At 47.7% G+C, this 15,663-nt stretch overlaps 7 protein-coding genes and 1 non-coding gene across 8 annotated transcripts; 5 read left to right on the plus strand and 3 right to left on the minus strand.

The window, feature by feature from the left end:
- Positions 1–373: 373 nt before the first annotated feature.
- FMAN_06159 (uncharacterized protein) lies at positions 374–3,008 on the plus strand (the record flags this gene model as incomplete). Its single annotated transcript, XM_041827097.1, has 2 exons — positions 374–2,529; positions 2,606–3,008. 2 exons carry the CDS (start codon positions 374–376, stop codon positions 3,006–3,008), a joined length of 2,559 nt encoding a protein of 852 aa, XP_041678094.1.
- Positions 3,009–4,600: 1,592 nt separating this feature from the next.
- FMAN_06158 (putative DUF895 domain membrane protein) lies at positions 4,601–6,260 on the plus strand (the record flags this gene model as incomplete). The annotated part of the gene is made up of 4 exons (XM_041827099.1): positions 4,601–4,864; positions 4,914–5,228; positions 5,278–5,903; positions 5,954–6,260. The coding sequence occupies 4 exons, from the start codon at positions 4,601–4,603 to the stop codon at positions 6,258–6,260; spliced, it is 1,512 nt and encodes a 503-aa protein (XP_041678095.1).
- Positions 6,261–6,633: 373 nt separating this feature from the next.
- Positions 6,634–7,299, minus strand: FMAN_06157 (uncharacterized protein; the record flags this gene model as incomplete). Its single annotated transcript, XM_041827100.1, has 1 exon — positions 6,634–7,299. One exon carries the CDS (start codon positions 7,297–7,299, stop codon positions 6,634–6,636), a length of 666 nt encoding a protein of 221 aa, XP_041678096.1.
- Positions 7,300–8,159: 860 nt separating this feature from the next.
- On the plus strand, positions 8,160–8,275 carry rrna12. Its single transcript, XR_005994001.1, has one exon. It is a non-coding gene; the product is annotated as a ribosomal RNA (ribosomal RNA).
- Positions 8,276–8,523: 248 nt separating this feature from the next.
- Positions 8,524–10,173, plus strand: FMAN_06156 (uncharacterized protein; the record flags this gene model as incomplete). Its single annotated transcript, XM_041827101.1, has 2 exons — positions 8,524–8,573; positions 8,631–10,173. 2 exons carry the CDS (start codon positions 8,524–8,526, stop codon positions 10,171–10,173), a joined length of 1,593 nt encoding a protein of 530 aa, XP_041678097.1.
- A 212-nt stretch (positions 10,174–10,385) lies between these two features.
- FMAN_06155 (uncharacterized protein) lies at positions 10,386–10,682 on the minus strand (the record flags this gene model as incomplete). The annotated part of the gene is made up of 3 exons (XM_041827102.1): positions 10,386–10,462; positions 10,508–10,601; positions 10,659–10,682. 3 exons carry the CDS (start codon positions 10,680–10,682, stop codon positions 10,386–10,388), a joined length of 195 nt encoding a protein of 64 aa, XP_041678098.1.
- Positions 10,683–11,712: 1,030 nt separating this feature from the next.
- FMAN_06154 (uncharacterized protein) lies at positions 11,713–12,981 on the plus strand (the record flags this gene model as incomplete). Its single annotated transcript, XM_041827103.1, has 2 exons — positions 11,713–12,486; positions 12,553–12,981. 2 exons carry the CDS (start codon positions 11,713–11,715, stop codon positions 12,979–12,981), a joined length of 1,203 nt encoding a protein of 400 aa, XP_041678099.1.
- Positions 12,982–14,009: 1,028 nt separating this feature from the next.
- FMAN_06153 (uncharacterized protein) lies at positions 14,010–15,280 on the minus strand (the record flags this gene model as incomplete). Its single annotated transcript, XM_041827104.1, has 3 exons — positions 14,010–14,936; positions 14,982–15,212; positions 15,260–15,280. The coding sequence occupies 3 exons, from the start codon at positions 15,278–15,280 to the stop codon at positions 14,010–14,012; spliced, it is 1,179 nt and encodes a 392-aa protein (XP_041678100.1).
- Positions 15,281–15,663: the final 383 nt, after the last annotated feature.

Below are 15,663 nucleotides of genomic sequence, written 5' to 3' on the forward strand. Positions count from 1 at the left end.
AGTTGACGCAGTGACTCTCTCGTCTGAGTACCCTATGACTCAGGCCAGGCTATAGAAGGGACAAATAGATGTTCTAAGCACCTGACAAGCCACTGTGAAGCCAGGGGTTGTTTCTGTCGGTGGAATCATGGCACTGACACTGGAACAGCTGGTTCGCATCGAAGAACAAACCTCCACTGGTACCGAGCCCAGTTGGTATATAATGTTTCCCGTCTTATTCTTCCATCTGCTTTTTCTGTTAGACTTTCAACTTCCTCAATCACCAGGACTCGACAAGTTATCATCAACCTCTGCCTTTCGTCAAGTGGCCCATCCCCTGAGCAATTCACCCTCGACGACACTACTCGTACATCACACGACTATATCCCTCAAAATGGCACCTTCAACGCTCCCATACAACCTAGTCAGCGTCTTGCAACTGTATAAGAAGGACACAGACTCCGTTGCCGGTTGGCTTGCGTCAAAGGCAAATCACTATGGCTACAAGTCACAGACAGCCGAGCCCAACGATAAGGAAGCTCAGAACAAACCTTCCGGCCGCCTCAAGGGAAAGGCTCGTAAGGAGGCAAAGAGCCAGGCTACTGAAACTAAGGATAAGACCGATCAAAAGTATATTATCGCCTTAAAGGACTATGTCCCTATGGCCAAATTCATTGCCGCGCATCGGAAGCCTACTATCCCGGTGCCAGTGACGTTATTTAATACAATTGGCCGAGTCATCGACCGGAGATCTTCGTTTAGAGCTCAAATGGTAAAGCACGGAATTGAGGTTGATGAAAATGCCAACCAAAACCATCTTCACTTCATCCGTATCATGGAAACAGTCCGAGAAACCTTGCGGCCCAATATGAAAGAAGTCGGCAAGCAAAAGTCAGCCGAACCAGCTGAGCCAAGAAACATTATCGAAGGGTTCAATTTGCTCTCGGTGCAAGAGCCATCCCGTGAGTTCTTGAACGCTCTCGACGTCGAGCGCCCCCAACAGATGCCGGAAGACAACGCCACATACCAGGCAGAAGACCAAGATTCCTTGGACGATGCCTTAGTCAATTGGAACTTCCTGATGGTGGAAGCTGAGATCATCCGAAATCAGATCGCATGGGTTTGGAAAGGCCATCGTGACGGCCAGTTCGATCTCTCAGTTGCTGGAGTGATCACGGATACCGGAATCCATATGGTAGAGAGACTTGTGGGCCGGTCATTCAGACTCTTCAACAAACACGGCGGCTGTTTCCAAGTTGGGAGAATGTATTTCGGCATGAAAGCTGCTCAACAGGATTACTCGCAACAGCAAATCGAGGAGTGCTGGAATGGCAAGCATGTCGATTCTCAGCTGTCTGAACTCTTCAATTCCACGTTCTCTCATGTACTCTCGATCCTTGAGCCGCTGATCACGATGTTCCCCCGTCCAACAGAAAGAACCTTTGACACTCATGAGATGATGAGCATTCTCAAGACTCGCTGCGGAGTGCCAGGGAGCGACGCTGCTACCCTGAGCCTCTCAGTCGATCAGTTGATGGTAGCGCGATTCTGGAACGAGGCCCTGGTATTTGCCACGCATCGCACAGAGTGTGGTGTCATGGACAAATTCTCATCGTATGTATTTGAATCAAGCGAGGATCATGTTATGTCTTTCGAACTGGCATTCGCACTTCAAGTTCATCTTGACGTGTTCCATATCATGCGGGACGACCTACCACGAGGCTCATCGGAGTTCTACAAGCATGCGAAGGACTTGAGAGACCAACTCCAGGCTTTTGTTACCAGTCTCTCTCGTCCAGGCTCGCCCCTCGGTCCTCCAAACGTCGGTGAGAGTGTTTGTCGACTTATCCAGCATTTTGACAAGATCTTGGTATACTGTGACCCCCAAGGAGAACGTACGAAGCCAGAAGAAGGAACCAGACACGAAGGCAAAGGTACATTCGAGATCTTCGAGATCTTGCCAGCGTTTTCTGGTCTTTATTTATTTCATGCCAGAGTCGATGTGGCTGATATGGCACTGAGGCTTGTCAAAGATGCTGAAGTAATGATAGTTATGGTTCATTTGCACAACGCCATGGAACAACTTCAGATGCTCAAGGCACCGTGGGTGGACATGGGATCGTTTCAGAACTGCTTCGAGGAGCACGATCTGTTTTTCATGGCCAAGCCTAAGAAACGCAGCGACTTCCTCAAACACGTCCTAATCCAGCTTGGTTGTCCACCATCTGTTGTAAAATACCCTCATAGAGGACGCAGTCGGAGGGAACCACGACAAATGTTCAAGTCATTTACCCCTGAAATTCAGGGTGTAGCTCCCGTGTCCATGATATTCGCCGGGATAGTCCACAAACGTCTCATCCCCAATCTATCAGACGATGAGTTGGCTTATATTCTATCTGCTAGCCTATATAAGGAGGCGACCGCCGATAATGGTGCAGATGCCCTCGTCCCCCTCGACTCGGGAGAGAGAAAGAAAGCTAAGATTCGCTTCACCAAGCCCAAGTCTAAAGACCGGCAGCAAATCACACAGATTTCTCCCGATCAACAGCTGCGGAGAGTCGAGGGAGCTCGCATTTCCCTACATGGGAATGCACAATCTTTGCGTTTCGCTGTTCCACAACATCAGCGATCGATGCGCGTCAACACTAGATGCCCTAGACTTGAGAATTGATCCCCTTGGGCCGACGCTCGATGTCATGCTAAAGATTATTTCGCTAGCCACCGTGCATGAGGTTGTGCCTCTTCGTGAGGCAGCCGAAGTCATTCAGGAACATATCAGCAACAAGACAGCGATTATGACTGAGAAGATCGCAAATGTTGGGGCTTTTGATTTGATACCCATACCAAACTTCGAGCTGTACAAGATCCCTCGGCCAATTTTTATCGAGGTCATTGCGGAACCTGACGAAAATGAGGAAATCACCATTCCTTTCGAGGATAGCGACTCGTCATCCGGAGAAATGGAGGAAATAGATGAGGCCTCTCACGAAAAGGTTGGTGAGAGCAGTCAGAGCTCTGTGATTCAGTAACCTGTTGAGTAAATCTTGTCATGGCAGACTCTTGGCTAAGTTCTTGATTGTGAGATGCGGAATGGGAACAGGGAGTTATGTTGTGACATATTGGATTATGACATAGGAGATGGCAGAAGGAGATCCCCATCTTGATTCAGCCAAGGGCACCTTTTGGAAGGCATGGCGAGCATATTGATGGGATCTTGCTAAGATCCCGGATGGAAAGGGAGCATTACTTTTGCTAGATAGAGAATTTGAGAATTTGAACGAACTCTACTTACTGCCTTTGAAATTATTAGTAAATCAAATGTATACAATTGTGATCGTGAATTCCTTACCGTTTCTAGGTAATTCAGAAACTGCATCACAATATTCAACTAGTGTTTGAATACTTCACTATAACGGGGTAAATCTATTTCTTTGGTAAGCTTGTATTGTTGCTTGAAGTGATGACAGTTATTGGTTGTAGTTTGTCATTGAACATGAAAGAGGCATGCATGTTACATTGTAATTTGAGCTGAAATGGACTGAGTAAGCTTGACCCTCTGCGCATGATGACGGCTGAAACATTAACTGACCAGGGTTGTGATTGTCACTGTAATCCTTGCAACTGACCCGTCCGTCTCGAAGCGATGGCACTCCGAGGCCAACGCAACGTCGTGATACGCTGTCAGATTTCACAGATTACAGATGAGATTGTCGAGTAACGATGCACAATGAGAAAAAAATGACTTGAAGAATGATTGTTTGCTTGTGACATGTTTGTTTGTCGTGCGGGGGAACTGTTTCAATTAGATGTAACCAGCCGAACCAAGTCGGTAAGAAAGCGTCCGGTTGCGGAAACAAGAGAGATTGGAGAGGGTTGAGGTTGGTTACACTTCAAGCCAAGCAAGCAAAAAAGGGTCGGGTGCGAATAGCTTCAACGTAGCACTTGGAGTAGCAGCCGTTATCGAAACTGCAGCAATTGGTGATAAATGGCCGGATTGCAGCCGTAGGTTGTTGCATTCATGTTCCACAGAGAGCTAATCTCACTAGACTATCAGGCTATCTCCCTATCGGAAGGTGATTGAGTGGCCACCCTCTTTTGAACGGGGTCGAAGATCATGCCTAGAGCCTGTCAGGTGGCTGGCCCTATCGCCTATCAGTGCACGGCTATCTCGACCCCGCGATAAGTAACGGGCATGGCCCCCAGCGTCGTGCATTTACTGGTACTGTAAGGGGTCCATTGGTACTGTAGGGGTTGGTAGGGCAGGCCGCAGGGTGTAACGTCGCACTGATGCGTCCGTCCGTCCTTCATCTCATCTCTTCTCCCTCCCCCCTCAATAATCTGCCCGCCCGTGGACCAGTGAGTGAGAGCGTCTGGGTGTTTATTTTGGTACAATCGCCGAATCTTACGGTCGCGTGCCACTCCTTCCAGTTCGTACCCATTATCGCAGGCTCCACTGCCACGCCACGCCACGGCCACGGTCTCTTGCTTTCTTTATTATCACCATCTCCACCCCCGCCTTTTCAACGGGTTTAATAAACCAGCCAAAACATCCACCCAATTCCTTTCTTACAACGGTTCAACGGCTAACTCCAATTGAGCTTCACCATCAATCACCTCAATCATGGCCGACGAACAACCAACCGCTACCTCAAAGGGCGGCATCTCAACTGAGGCTGACTACCATGATCACACCGACGTTGTTCTCCCCCGTGGATGGAAATATCGTCGATTCAGCCTCTTTGGAAAGACTCTCCCCTGGTATGCCTCGCCGCGCATTCAGCTTGGCATGGTCGCCTTTGTCTGCTTCATGTGTCCCGGCATGTTCAATGCCCTCGGAGGTCTCGGTGGCGGTGGTAAAACTGATCCCACGTTGGCCGACAACATGGTGAGCAACGCATTGCATTCCCCTAAGTGACGCGTGCTGACTGGGGTAGAACACGGCTCTTTACGCCACCTTTGCAGTCTTTGGCTTCTTCGGCGGTACTTTTGTCAACAAACTCGGTGTTAAACTATGTCTCGCTTTCGGTGGTGTTGGTTACGGTATCTACGCCATCAGCCTTCTCGTCTCGGTTCACAAGCATGTTCCTGGCTTCAACATCTTTGCCGGTGTTTGGCTTGGTCTTTGTGCTGCTTTGCTGTGGACCGCGCAAGGTACCATCATGATCTCGTATCCCCACGAGAACAAGAAGGGAAAGTATTTTGCTTGGTTCTGGGGTATTTTCAACATGGGCGCTGTTATTGGTAGCTTGGTAAGTGTCTTGGTCCCATACTCAATGCAGGTACTCATTCGACTCGCAGATTCCCCTTGGCGAAAACATCAACATCAAGGAGAACAAAACCGTCAGCGACGGAACTTACATCGGTTTCATTGTCCTCATGTTCTTCGGTGCCATCCTTGCTCTCACGCTTTGCAACGCTAGCGACATCATCCGCAAAGATGGCTCCCGCGTCATCCTCATGAAGAACCCAACATGGCAGAGCGAGCTTTGGGGTCTCTGGGAGACACTTCGTTTTGAGCCTTTCGTCATTCTGCTCTTCCCCATGTTCTTCTCATCCAATTGGTTTTACGTCTACCAACAAAACTCTGTCAACGGTGCCTATTTCAACACCAGAACCAAGGCGCTCAATGGTCTGCTTTACTGGCTAGCTCAAATTCTCGCTGCCGCCCTCTGGGGCTGGCTTCTCGATTTAGAGCGGTTCCGCCGTACCACCCGTGCCAAGGCTGCTTGGGCTGCTCTGTTTGTCTTGACCTTTGCCATCTGGGGCGGCGGTTACGCCTTCGAGAAAACCTACACTCGTGAGACTGTTTCTCCCGATTCGGGATTCGTGCCAGGCGACTGGACAGACTCCGGATACGCTGGACCCATGTTTCTGTACATTTTCTACGGTTTCTACGATGCTGCTTGGCAGGCTACTGTCTACTGGTGAGTCTCCTCAGTTGCAGCCTTGAATTTTACCTTGCTAATTTCTTTAGGTTTATGGGCGCCTTGTCCAACTCTGGTCGACGATCTGCCAACTATGTCGGCTTCTACAAAGGTATTCAGTCCGTCGGTGCCGCTGTCGTCAACAACCTTGATGCACGCAAGATCTCCTACCGATCTGAGTTCATCAGCAACTGGACTCTTCTCTCCATTTCACTCGTCGTTGCTGCTCCTGTCATCCTCCTTAAGATTCGCGACCACGTGAGCACTGAGGACGATCTCAAGGGTACCGATGAGACTTTGGCCGATGTTTTGCCTTCTGGTCATCCCGAAAAGCAGCCCGAGCGAGGTAGTGTTTAAGTGTTGGGAACATGATTTAATGGGTATGAAGGGGGGGATGGAGAAATTGTGAAATGTTATTGCTATGGAGCTATGATTCCAGGACAGATTACCTAGCTAGGGACATCTCAGTAATGAATGAACTGACGTACTATAATAATGACGAATCAACTGAATCATGATACCATATCTTACTGTGCTTACGACGTGTCTGACCTGGTGCATCAAAGCTTGGCGAGACGTGCCAAAGTCAAATTATCGGATAGATTGAGCGTTAGTTCGGTTATGTAGCTTTGTTGTTTTCTAGACTTCACAGATTCAAATTCGAGGTCAAATAGGAATTGGATTTTATTATGTGAACAATCTTGTTGTTAGCCCAAAGTCCCATCCAGCTTCAAACAAAATCAACATGCCCAAAGAACTTGGTGATATGAAAGCTCGCTTTGTCGGGCGAGCTCCAGCCCCCAAGCTCCTGATCAGGAAAGATCTTCGGATTCGTAACAGTCCTGAAGAAATTCATCCTCCACTTTGTCCCCTTCGCACATCCCGGATCGACATTAAACAAACCCAGTGGAATCTTGACCTTACTAACCCATGTTCCCGCTCGTCTATTCAATTTCGTCTCCGCCTCAAAACCATCAGCCTCTGGATCCGCGATGAAGAAGTGGTCGAATGGGGCTCCCTCCTCGCGGTCTTTGGTTGGGTTGTAGACGAAAGCTTGGTATGTCACGTTGTTGGGATTGATTTCATACTCGAGATATGTTTGCGGATCCTTAGTTCCCTTGTAGATAAATGCCTCGACGACTTCGTACGCCCATATGTCGTCGTTTGTACCCTGCGAAGAGTTGAAATAGAAGCTCTTTTCGTCAAGGGCCGTGAAGGTCAAGGAGAGGGCAGTTGAGGTGTAGCAGAGGTCGATTTGCGTACGGGGAAAGGGATCCTGATCGGGTACGGACTTTGAGAATGCGATCCTATTTGATCTAGGGCACGATGGAACGCTGACAGAAGGAACGTGAGCTGCAGCGAGGCTGATGATAGCTAGGAAGACAAAGGAATACATTTTGAGGCTGTGGAGGTAAGATACGAGATAGAGAAGATTGTAATCAATATTACAGACTTCAAGGTTTCAGTATTACTATTTAACTACTGGCCTACACAGACTCAGACCCCAAAATACGAGGGAGGAGCAATGAGCATCTCGTCGATCTTGGCGCAAAGGAAGGTGCAGAGGTCTTACAAGCATATACGATGCCGAAGTGATTGGGTAGCATCGCAGCAACAAAGGAAACATGATCTGCAACGTAGCAGAAATTGGTGGAGGAGGGGGGCATGTCAAGTGACTTGATAAGCTTGGGGCGGGGAAGAGGACAGGCAAATGGATGGATTGTGGATGGATGAGATCCCTGTTATCAGCTTACTAGTGGCGTCTCTAAGAATAACCTCGGGTGAGGGTGAGTCATGCTACTGTGTGCGACGGACGATAATGTGATTGTGGATGAGGAGAAAGATATTCTTTTGATTTTATTTCCTCCGAAGGGCTTCCAAATGGAGACTGAGGTACATGGCTTGATTCTTGGGGTTGAGTTGAACAAGGTAACAATGCTGACGCTCTTCATGAATAGCCCGGCAGCCTTCAAGCTTGTTTGAAGAAGTGCAAAGACGATATCACGACAAGAGGCTCAAATTAACTCTACGATATCAAGTGTTTCTCATGATGCGATGATTGACTTTCAACGGTTCGAAGCGCCACAAGAGCCACATCCACGCGAAACATTAGCCTTAGCTCAAGATCATGGAGATTTCCGCACGACGGACCTCAAGCCACCACAGACTTAGTATTCTCATATCTTATCGATCAATACTACGAATCATATCAGAATTGTCCTTGATAGTGCTTCTGTCGTCCCCCAACAGTCACATACGACCACAGCCTTCGGAGAATACGGGATCCCGTCTGCTCTCCCATCGTCAAGCCGAAGAGCGGTGAATTAGTACTCGGGTCGGTGACGACCGGGGAATCCTCACTGTTGTATGTTTTTTGCCTCTTCTCTCATTACTTTTTGGCAGTCATAGCACCATGATTATTCGGATCGTCGCTGTTGTTGTTGGTTTGATACTCGTTAGGTAGCATCCTCACAGCCCTACGGCTTGGCGGCCGCCAATTGGCTCGGTGTTCCCCGCATCGACTCGCTTATCGCTTATCTTATCTAATGCGACACTCAAGTGAGGTCGGCAGTTCGAACCAACAGTTCTCAACTTCATTTCACCGCCAACATTTATGCAAATGCTCCGTAAGAGGAACCACAAGACCAGAAGTGGCTGCTTAATATGCAAGTGAGTAACGCAATTGAATTGACGTCTTCAATTCGCAATCTAACGCTCTCTCTTTAGGGCGCGTAAGATAAAATGTGATGAAGGCAAACCGACGTGTCAGCGATGCATTAGTGCGGGTCGCAGATGTCAAGGCCTGGGATATGGTCAAGCCTCATACTCTCATCCTGCGCTGTACCGTCCCCAGAATCACGTCCTGGGCAATAATTTCAGGGCCGACTCGCGAGCTATCGAGTTCTTCTGCAGGGTTGCGGCTCCTTCGTTATCAGGGCCTATCGACCCATACTTCTGGACCAATGTTGTCTTGCAATTCTGCGACCATGAACCAGCTGTTAGGCATTCCATCATGACAATCAGTTCTCTATTTGAGAATCTGCAGTCAAAGGACAATTCGTCTGCTGTCGCCAACCAGAGAAGTGTCTTTGCGTTGAAGCATTATAATGCGGCGATTCGAGAACTCCAGATTCCACAGAAGCCAGATATAATATTGGCGTTACTGACGTGCCTCATGTTTGTATGCATTGAGGTTTTGCAGTCTAATGGAGACGTGGCTATCAGACATTGCCACCATGGAATGAATCTGATCAATACCTCGAATCCACCGAAATGGGTGCTGCATTATCTATTGCCGATATTTCGGCGGATGAGTATCTTGCCATTTTACTTTGGCGACTCACAGCCCATGGGCTACTCTGAATCTCCAACGATACCCGAATCCTTCTCTTCATACTTTGAGGCTCAAACATCCATTGATGCTATTTATAATATGACGATACAACACTTCAGACGCACAGCCGACTACCGCCTCGGTGAAATGAGAAACGAGCCAGCTACACCCGACGTCCTTCTCGAACAATATGAAATACATGACTTGTTGGAGCAGTGGAAATCCTCGTTCGACGAATTCGAAGCTGAAACTCCCCAGGGCCTGACGCATACATCGTTGACGTCGCGGATATGGCTTTTCCATGTATACGAGGTCTGCATGGTATTATCGCGCGTGCAGTTCGTCACCGATGAGACGGATTATGATGCCTTCATCCCCAACTTCACACGCATGATCGAGGGCGCTCGAGAGCTAGCTGGGCTAAGGGCGAGGTCAACCCCATCTGAATTCCATTTCGAGATGGGTTTCGCGCCATATCTATTCTTCGCTGCTATCAAATGTCGAGTTTTGGAAATTCGTATTGAGGCACTGCGGTTAATGGGCGTTCTTTGTGCTGCGCAAGAAAGTCTCTGGAATAGCCATACGCTCCAGGTCGTTGCTCAGCGAATAGTCGATCTCGAGCATGGCATATCAGGACAAGACGCCGGTAGCTTTGTGACCCAGTACAGCATATTACCGCCTGATGAAATGAGAGTCAGACACTTTGTCATCGGGCCAGCTAAATCAGGATCTGATGGTTCGGCAGGGAGAGAGTTGACCTTTTACATGACGACAAAGGATGGCGGTCTATATCTAAAGCGGGAGAGGTTTCCAGGCAAAGGACCGAATGAAGCTGCTGAAGGTGCGCCTGGTGTTTTCGAAGTGGATCTCGAGATGGAAAAACTGAGTTTGTCTGAGATAGAAACTTGGAGTAGTACGAGATCAGGCAGTGTTTAAATATCAGAGAAACGCCTGGATTGTTCATTCATCTTTTTTGTCAGTCTATCATTCTTTCATGAATCATTACCACGACTGAAAACCGCGCAACCCCTCAGTTCAACCCATGCGCCATTCTGTAGCAAAATCATTCGTTTTCTCCCTCAAACACCCAAGACCGATTTGTGATCTATTGGAAGTCGTTGGGCCAGCACTTCTCCTTGGGCCAGAGTTTAGCGTCGTGTGTTGACGCGTGGACCTCGAGCTGGAGCTTGTTGGTGTTGACAATCTCCTTGCGGCAATTTTGGCACTACATATGTCAGCTGACATCTACTTGACGAGGAGAGTTACATACGATGGAGGTGGGCTTGGGGGCCTTGACGGGGAGACCGTTGGGCTTGACGGGAGCGCGAGTACCGGCAGCGTCGGCCCTCTTGTGCTCCTTGTTTCTTTGCGAAATGTCAGATGAGTTCGCACGTCGTGGTTTATGTCAGTTGGTAACATACGCGATCCTTCTTTGAGATAGGCATGGTGACGGTGATTGACAGAGTCTTGGTTGTGAATTGAGAGGTGGATGTTGAGTGAAAGTTCAGGGTCCTCGAGTGGGGAAGAATATCGAGAAAAGAAAGAAAATGGAAAAAAACTCTCCATGAATTTGTGGAGTTGAGCAGCCACAAAGAAAAATCACTCCACTAAACAAATCCCTTAGCCAGGTGACAATAGTGGTCTAGAGCGATCGATTTGACGGGATCGGGACCCGCACTTGTATGTTGTTGTTCAACTACCAGTCTATCATCGCATATTATCATAAGTTGCTCTAAGATATTCCAAGATATTCTAAAGTATCCTAAACCTACCTAGATCTCCTCATTACATTAGGTTAGTACTCAGGATCCAAAGATGAAAACGCAAAGGACTTGGCGCTACTACTAGATTTTCTTAAAAGGAATAATGACTGATAGTCTTTACCAAGCTAAACTTCACCTAAGCCAACGGCCATTATCAAAAGTTATAGATATATGTTTAACTAATATAAGTCTCAGGTGAAGTTCCTAATATTTTAGTCACTCTGATTCTCAACTCATATGTTTGAATGCTTTCTCATTAAATAACTCTTATCCAGTGTTACTGTCCTATTTGGTATTTTTCAGTGTGTTGGCTTGATATATCTCGTTGAGATATCATAAGCTTTATCTATCAATCAATTACTGTCCTATCAGCACCTGCCTGCCAGTGCCGCCAACGGAGCCAATATCAATCAGCCTTCATTCGTGTTTCCCGGTCTACGGGAGGAAATAAACTCCTGCAGGACCTTGACCCTAGCGATCAAAATGCTTAGGTAAATCTAGCCTAAGCTTAGGGGACTTTTGCTGAATTTATTTTGACACCGGGCTGTTTTCTTGCTCCCTGGGGTCTGTTTACTTGTCTACCTACCGTACTCGGGGGACCGACTCTCTTTTCTTCCCTTTTTCTTCCTTTTCCTTCCTTTTTTCTTCTCTTCTCTCCTCTCCTCCTTCATCAACTTCATCAACCAAGATTTATTTCACTGACCCCACGACGATGGAAATCCCCACGCAACGCGATTGCTTCCCCCTCCTGAGACTCCCTAATGAGGTTCTGCACATGATCATGGAGAAAGCCTCTGAACGAGCGCCGCCGACGAACAGCTATCGAAATGAAAATGAAGCGGTACTCCCTTACTACGGTGATCTTGTTTCTCTGGCGCTGGTGTGTTTCAGGCTCAATGCGGCTGCGACCGAGGCCCTTTATTCTTGTATATGCATCTACGCAGACGAATATCGTGATACTGATCGCCGCGCCGCCCGGCTTTCTACTTGCAGACCAGTCTCACTTCTGCATCGGACATTGCGAGAGAATGTGCAACTTCGCCGATACTGCAATCGCTTCATTTTTGTCCACAGACGAAATCGGCAAACGGGCGACCCTGTGGAACCCGAATTCCTCAGCCCCCCCTTGGGCCTTGGGGTACCACATCAGAGGTCTATTCCTTGGCCAAAAGAGTTTGCTTCGATTATCCTGGACTGTACAAATTGGCTTTTCAACACTCGGGTCTTGACCATTTCTGGGCATGCATTTGGCACTTGGCTCCCGGAGATTGATATCACTTACCGTCTACTGTCCTGCGGAAGAATGAGCATGCCACGGGTGGAGTGCATCGAGATTCTCAACGACATATCATACCATCGCGATGTTCTGACTCTATATGATATCCAGCTGGCGTTGAGTGGCGGCTTCTTGAACCTCAAGCATTTGACGATTCGTCATCGTGTTCGCAAACCCTCGAATTCACGTAGAAGCAATGCTCTCGGGAATGTAAGTGTCCTTTTACGTTGCAACCATACCTACCGAGGCAGCTAGATACTGACTGACTGCAACAAGCTTCCCATTTACAATCCATGTTCTCGGTTTTCTCTTTCCAGTCTCACTCTCATTAACTCGGCCGATCATCCCGACTTGGTGAGAAATTTTGTGACATGGCTGAAAGGCCTCAAGCACTTCACTCTGCGATGGGACTCCGGATTTAGGTTTGGAAGCAAAAGAGACCCCCAGTGGAGTCTAGCCTTGGTTGGAGATATCCTAAAACCTCACCGAGACTCCATCAAATCCATCAAACTTGGCATGATGTCCCAACCTGGCATAGGCGACTTTGACGCCTCGAACTTTCCCAACCTCGAGACTTTGACTATGCATCACAGGGATCTTAGAGGCATCATTATCTCGACCTGCCCGCAGCTTCAAGCAGCGAGGTTGCACGACGTGGTCATCACCACGGATAATATCGAGGAAGAAATGTTTTACAATGCTTGATGTCACTATGATTAGGGGCGAGGCTTTTTCAGGATTATGATGCATTATTCTGACCAATACGAGGCTCCCTGTAGCGACAACTAAATCAGCAAAATCTGCCCCGATCGATCCAGCATTCGGCATCCAGCATCTCTAAAACAATTCAAGATTACGAGCAATACGTGCGGCCCGGATTCTTTTCTATATCGATAGCGCTAAGCAGGGCAGTTACGGAAACAAACTGCACACTGGTAAGTCGCCCAGTGTGTGATGAAACGCTCGCAACCATGGCATCCGGGACACTGGCATACCATCCGGCGAGCACAACGATAATTCTGGGAAATTTTTGTCGGAGAAGTTGAAGTAATGGGAGGCGAGTGGGTAACGCCGCAAACCAAGAAGTCGCCAGGAAGCATTTGGGGAGTGGTGACGGAGTTCATCGTGTATAATAGCGAGGCTTCTTGACAATTTGGGTCGGATACGATGAAATTGAGTGTATTTCGTCCAAAGTCTACGAAATGGGTCAATTTATACCTGAGTCTCTGAACTTATTCACGAAAGAATATCATGAGATCGCAGATGTACTGTCGAATACTTTTCTAGCTCCCTAGTGAATCCGTAACTTCATGGTGCTTGAGATACAGAGACAGTGAAAGACGAAAGATGTCACACAAACTCCATTGCTCAGTCTCGTCCCCAATTGTGAATACAGGCTGTCATTCCATGTACCCTAGGGGAGGAAAGAAAAGACAGGACCTCGATCCTAAATGACAAAAAGACTTAGGTAATATAGCCTAAGCTTAGGATGACTTTTACTGACTTTTCCTAAGTTTATTTTGATACCCTACCTTAAGGTTCGCTGTTTTCTTGCCCCCCGAGGGTACCCTCAATCGTATTTATAATCACTGACCAAGGTCAACTTGAAACATGTTTAAATGCCTTTGCATCCACTTGATTAGATACAATCTTTCACCTCTGTACACATTTCTCCTCCTCTAGACGTCACCTTTCTGTCCAATACTCCGCGATAACACAAAGCCAGCATGGTTTTATTTATCATCTCTCCAAATCAATATTCCTTTGGCATAAAGTCCACTGATGATTCCAACGCCCTTCCCAGCGTCCTTGACAGCAGTTGAGCTGGACGGATATTCAGTGTCAACATAAAGGTGCTTCAATCCTTCGCTCTCGCTCCATTCAGACACCCAAGAAACAGCCTGCAGTTTAAGACAGGACTCCTTTACAGTAGGGTCCGCGCGTTCGTATTCAAAGGGGTCGTTGCAAAAACGGCGTGACTGCGTGAACTTCGCCAGGGCAGGCATGTGGCCGTGCCCTGCAATCAGAAGCTTTCCACCAGACCCGGAGAGGTTATCTGGTAGGAAAGGAAGTTTGATCCTCGACGTCTCTTTGAACGTTGTGGCGTCGGAAGTGTTGAACATATAAATGGCTGCTCGTGAGGATGACGCCACCGCAACGATTGAACTGTTGAGGATCTCGATACCGTTGGCGAAAGGAACCCACGCAACAACCTTTATATCGATGTCTGAATCTTTGAGGCTAACATGAACCACTGTTCCTGTTGGTGGGCCAAGATATGTCTCTAGGTTGCTGAGCAGGAATGACTGCTTCTTGGTGATGTAGTGATCGTTGGTGACGTAGAACTCCTGGCCGTTGATAGAAGCGATTGAATTTGGCGCATTGATGAGAGGATGTTGAATTGTCTGGATATAACTAGCAGTCAATGATCCAATGTCGAGATTGAAGAGTTCAATACATGATCCTGCGACGGCATGGCTCACGACGAAGAGATTAGACGTCTCAAGATCAAACGCCATACCCAGGGTGTGAAAGTCAGATGCGTGAGGGAATCCGGCCAATTTGATCCTCTTGAGGGATTCAGCGTCGGGATCATCGGTGATTGTGTAGTCATATGCCCAAAGCTCAGCATTGTTGGTAACATTTCCCGCAAAGACTCCCTACAGTTGTTAGGAACAATCGCTGAGTATGGGGGTGAAACGAACCATGACGGTGTTGTGCCGTTCTCTTCCTGGGTCACAAACTAGAATTGCAAGATGATACTCCTCGATGAGTAAAACATCCTCACAACTCCTTATCTGATCTTCAAATTTGATCTCATATTTGCCGATGTTGTTCACCTTGGTGATACGCGAGGGAGCATTCTGATAGAATGTCTGAATCAGATTGATCCTCTCGTACACAAAAGAAGCAATCAGTCCAACGAAGAGAATTCCCTATGTTCACTTAGTAAGTCTCATCGATTACTGTCTTGTTCACTCACGAATATCGATCTTGAAGACATGACTCTCGGAGTTTGAGTGATGAAGAGAGGGGAAGTCGGAGTTTGAGAAGGATTGAGTTTTGGTGGAACCTCCGCCGCTATGACCCCGATTAAACTTCCATGGCTTCCGATGCGATGCGACCTCGGTCGGTTCTGGGATTTTCCAATTCCGAATGTTTCACATGCGGATCCTTCATTCGAGGAGAATTGAGTGTCTATTTTGTTGGATCAACTTGTTTTTTGTTGGCCGCTTACTTTCATGGCCGATCTCTGTGGAGTCGGACTTGGCGTGTAAACAGACGTGGAGTGACCGCGTTTACGTGATAGCCCCGCCTCGAAATAGCCGTTGATATTCTTATCATAGATATCTGCTTGTTAACTGGCTATAGAATATCCTTTCGTGT

The sequence above is a fragment of the Fusarium mangiferae genome (assembly GCF_900044065.1).
Source record: "Fusarium mangiferae strain MRC7560 genome assembly, contig: FMAN_scaffold002, whole genome shotgun sequence".
Taxonomy (NCBI): Eukaryota; Fungi; Ascomycota; class Sordariomycetes; order Hypocreales; family Nectriaceae; genus Fusarium; species Fusarium mangiferae.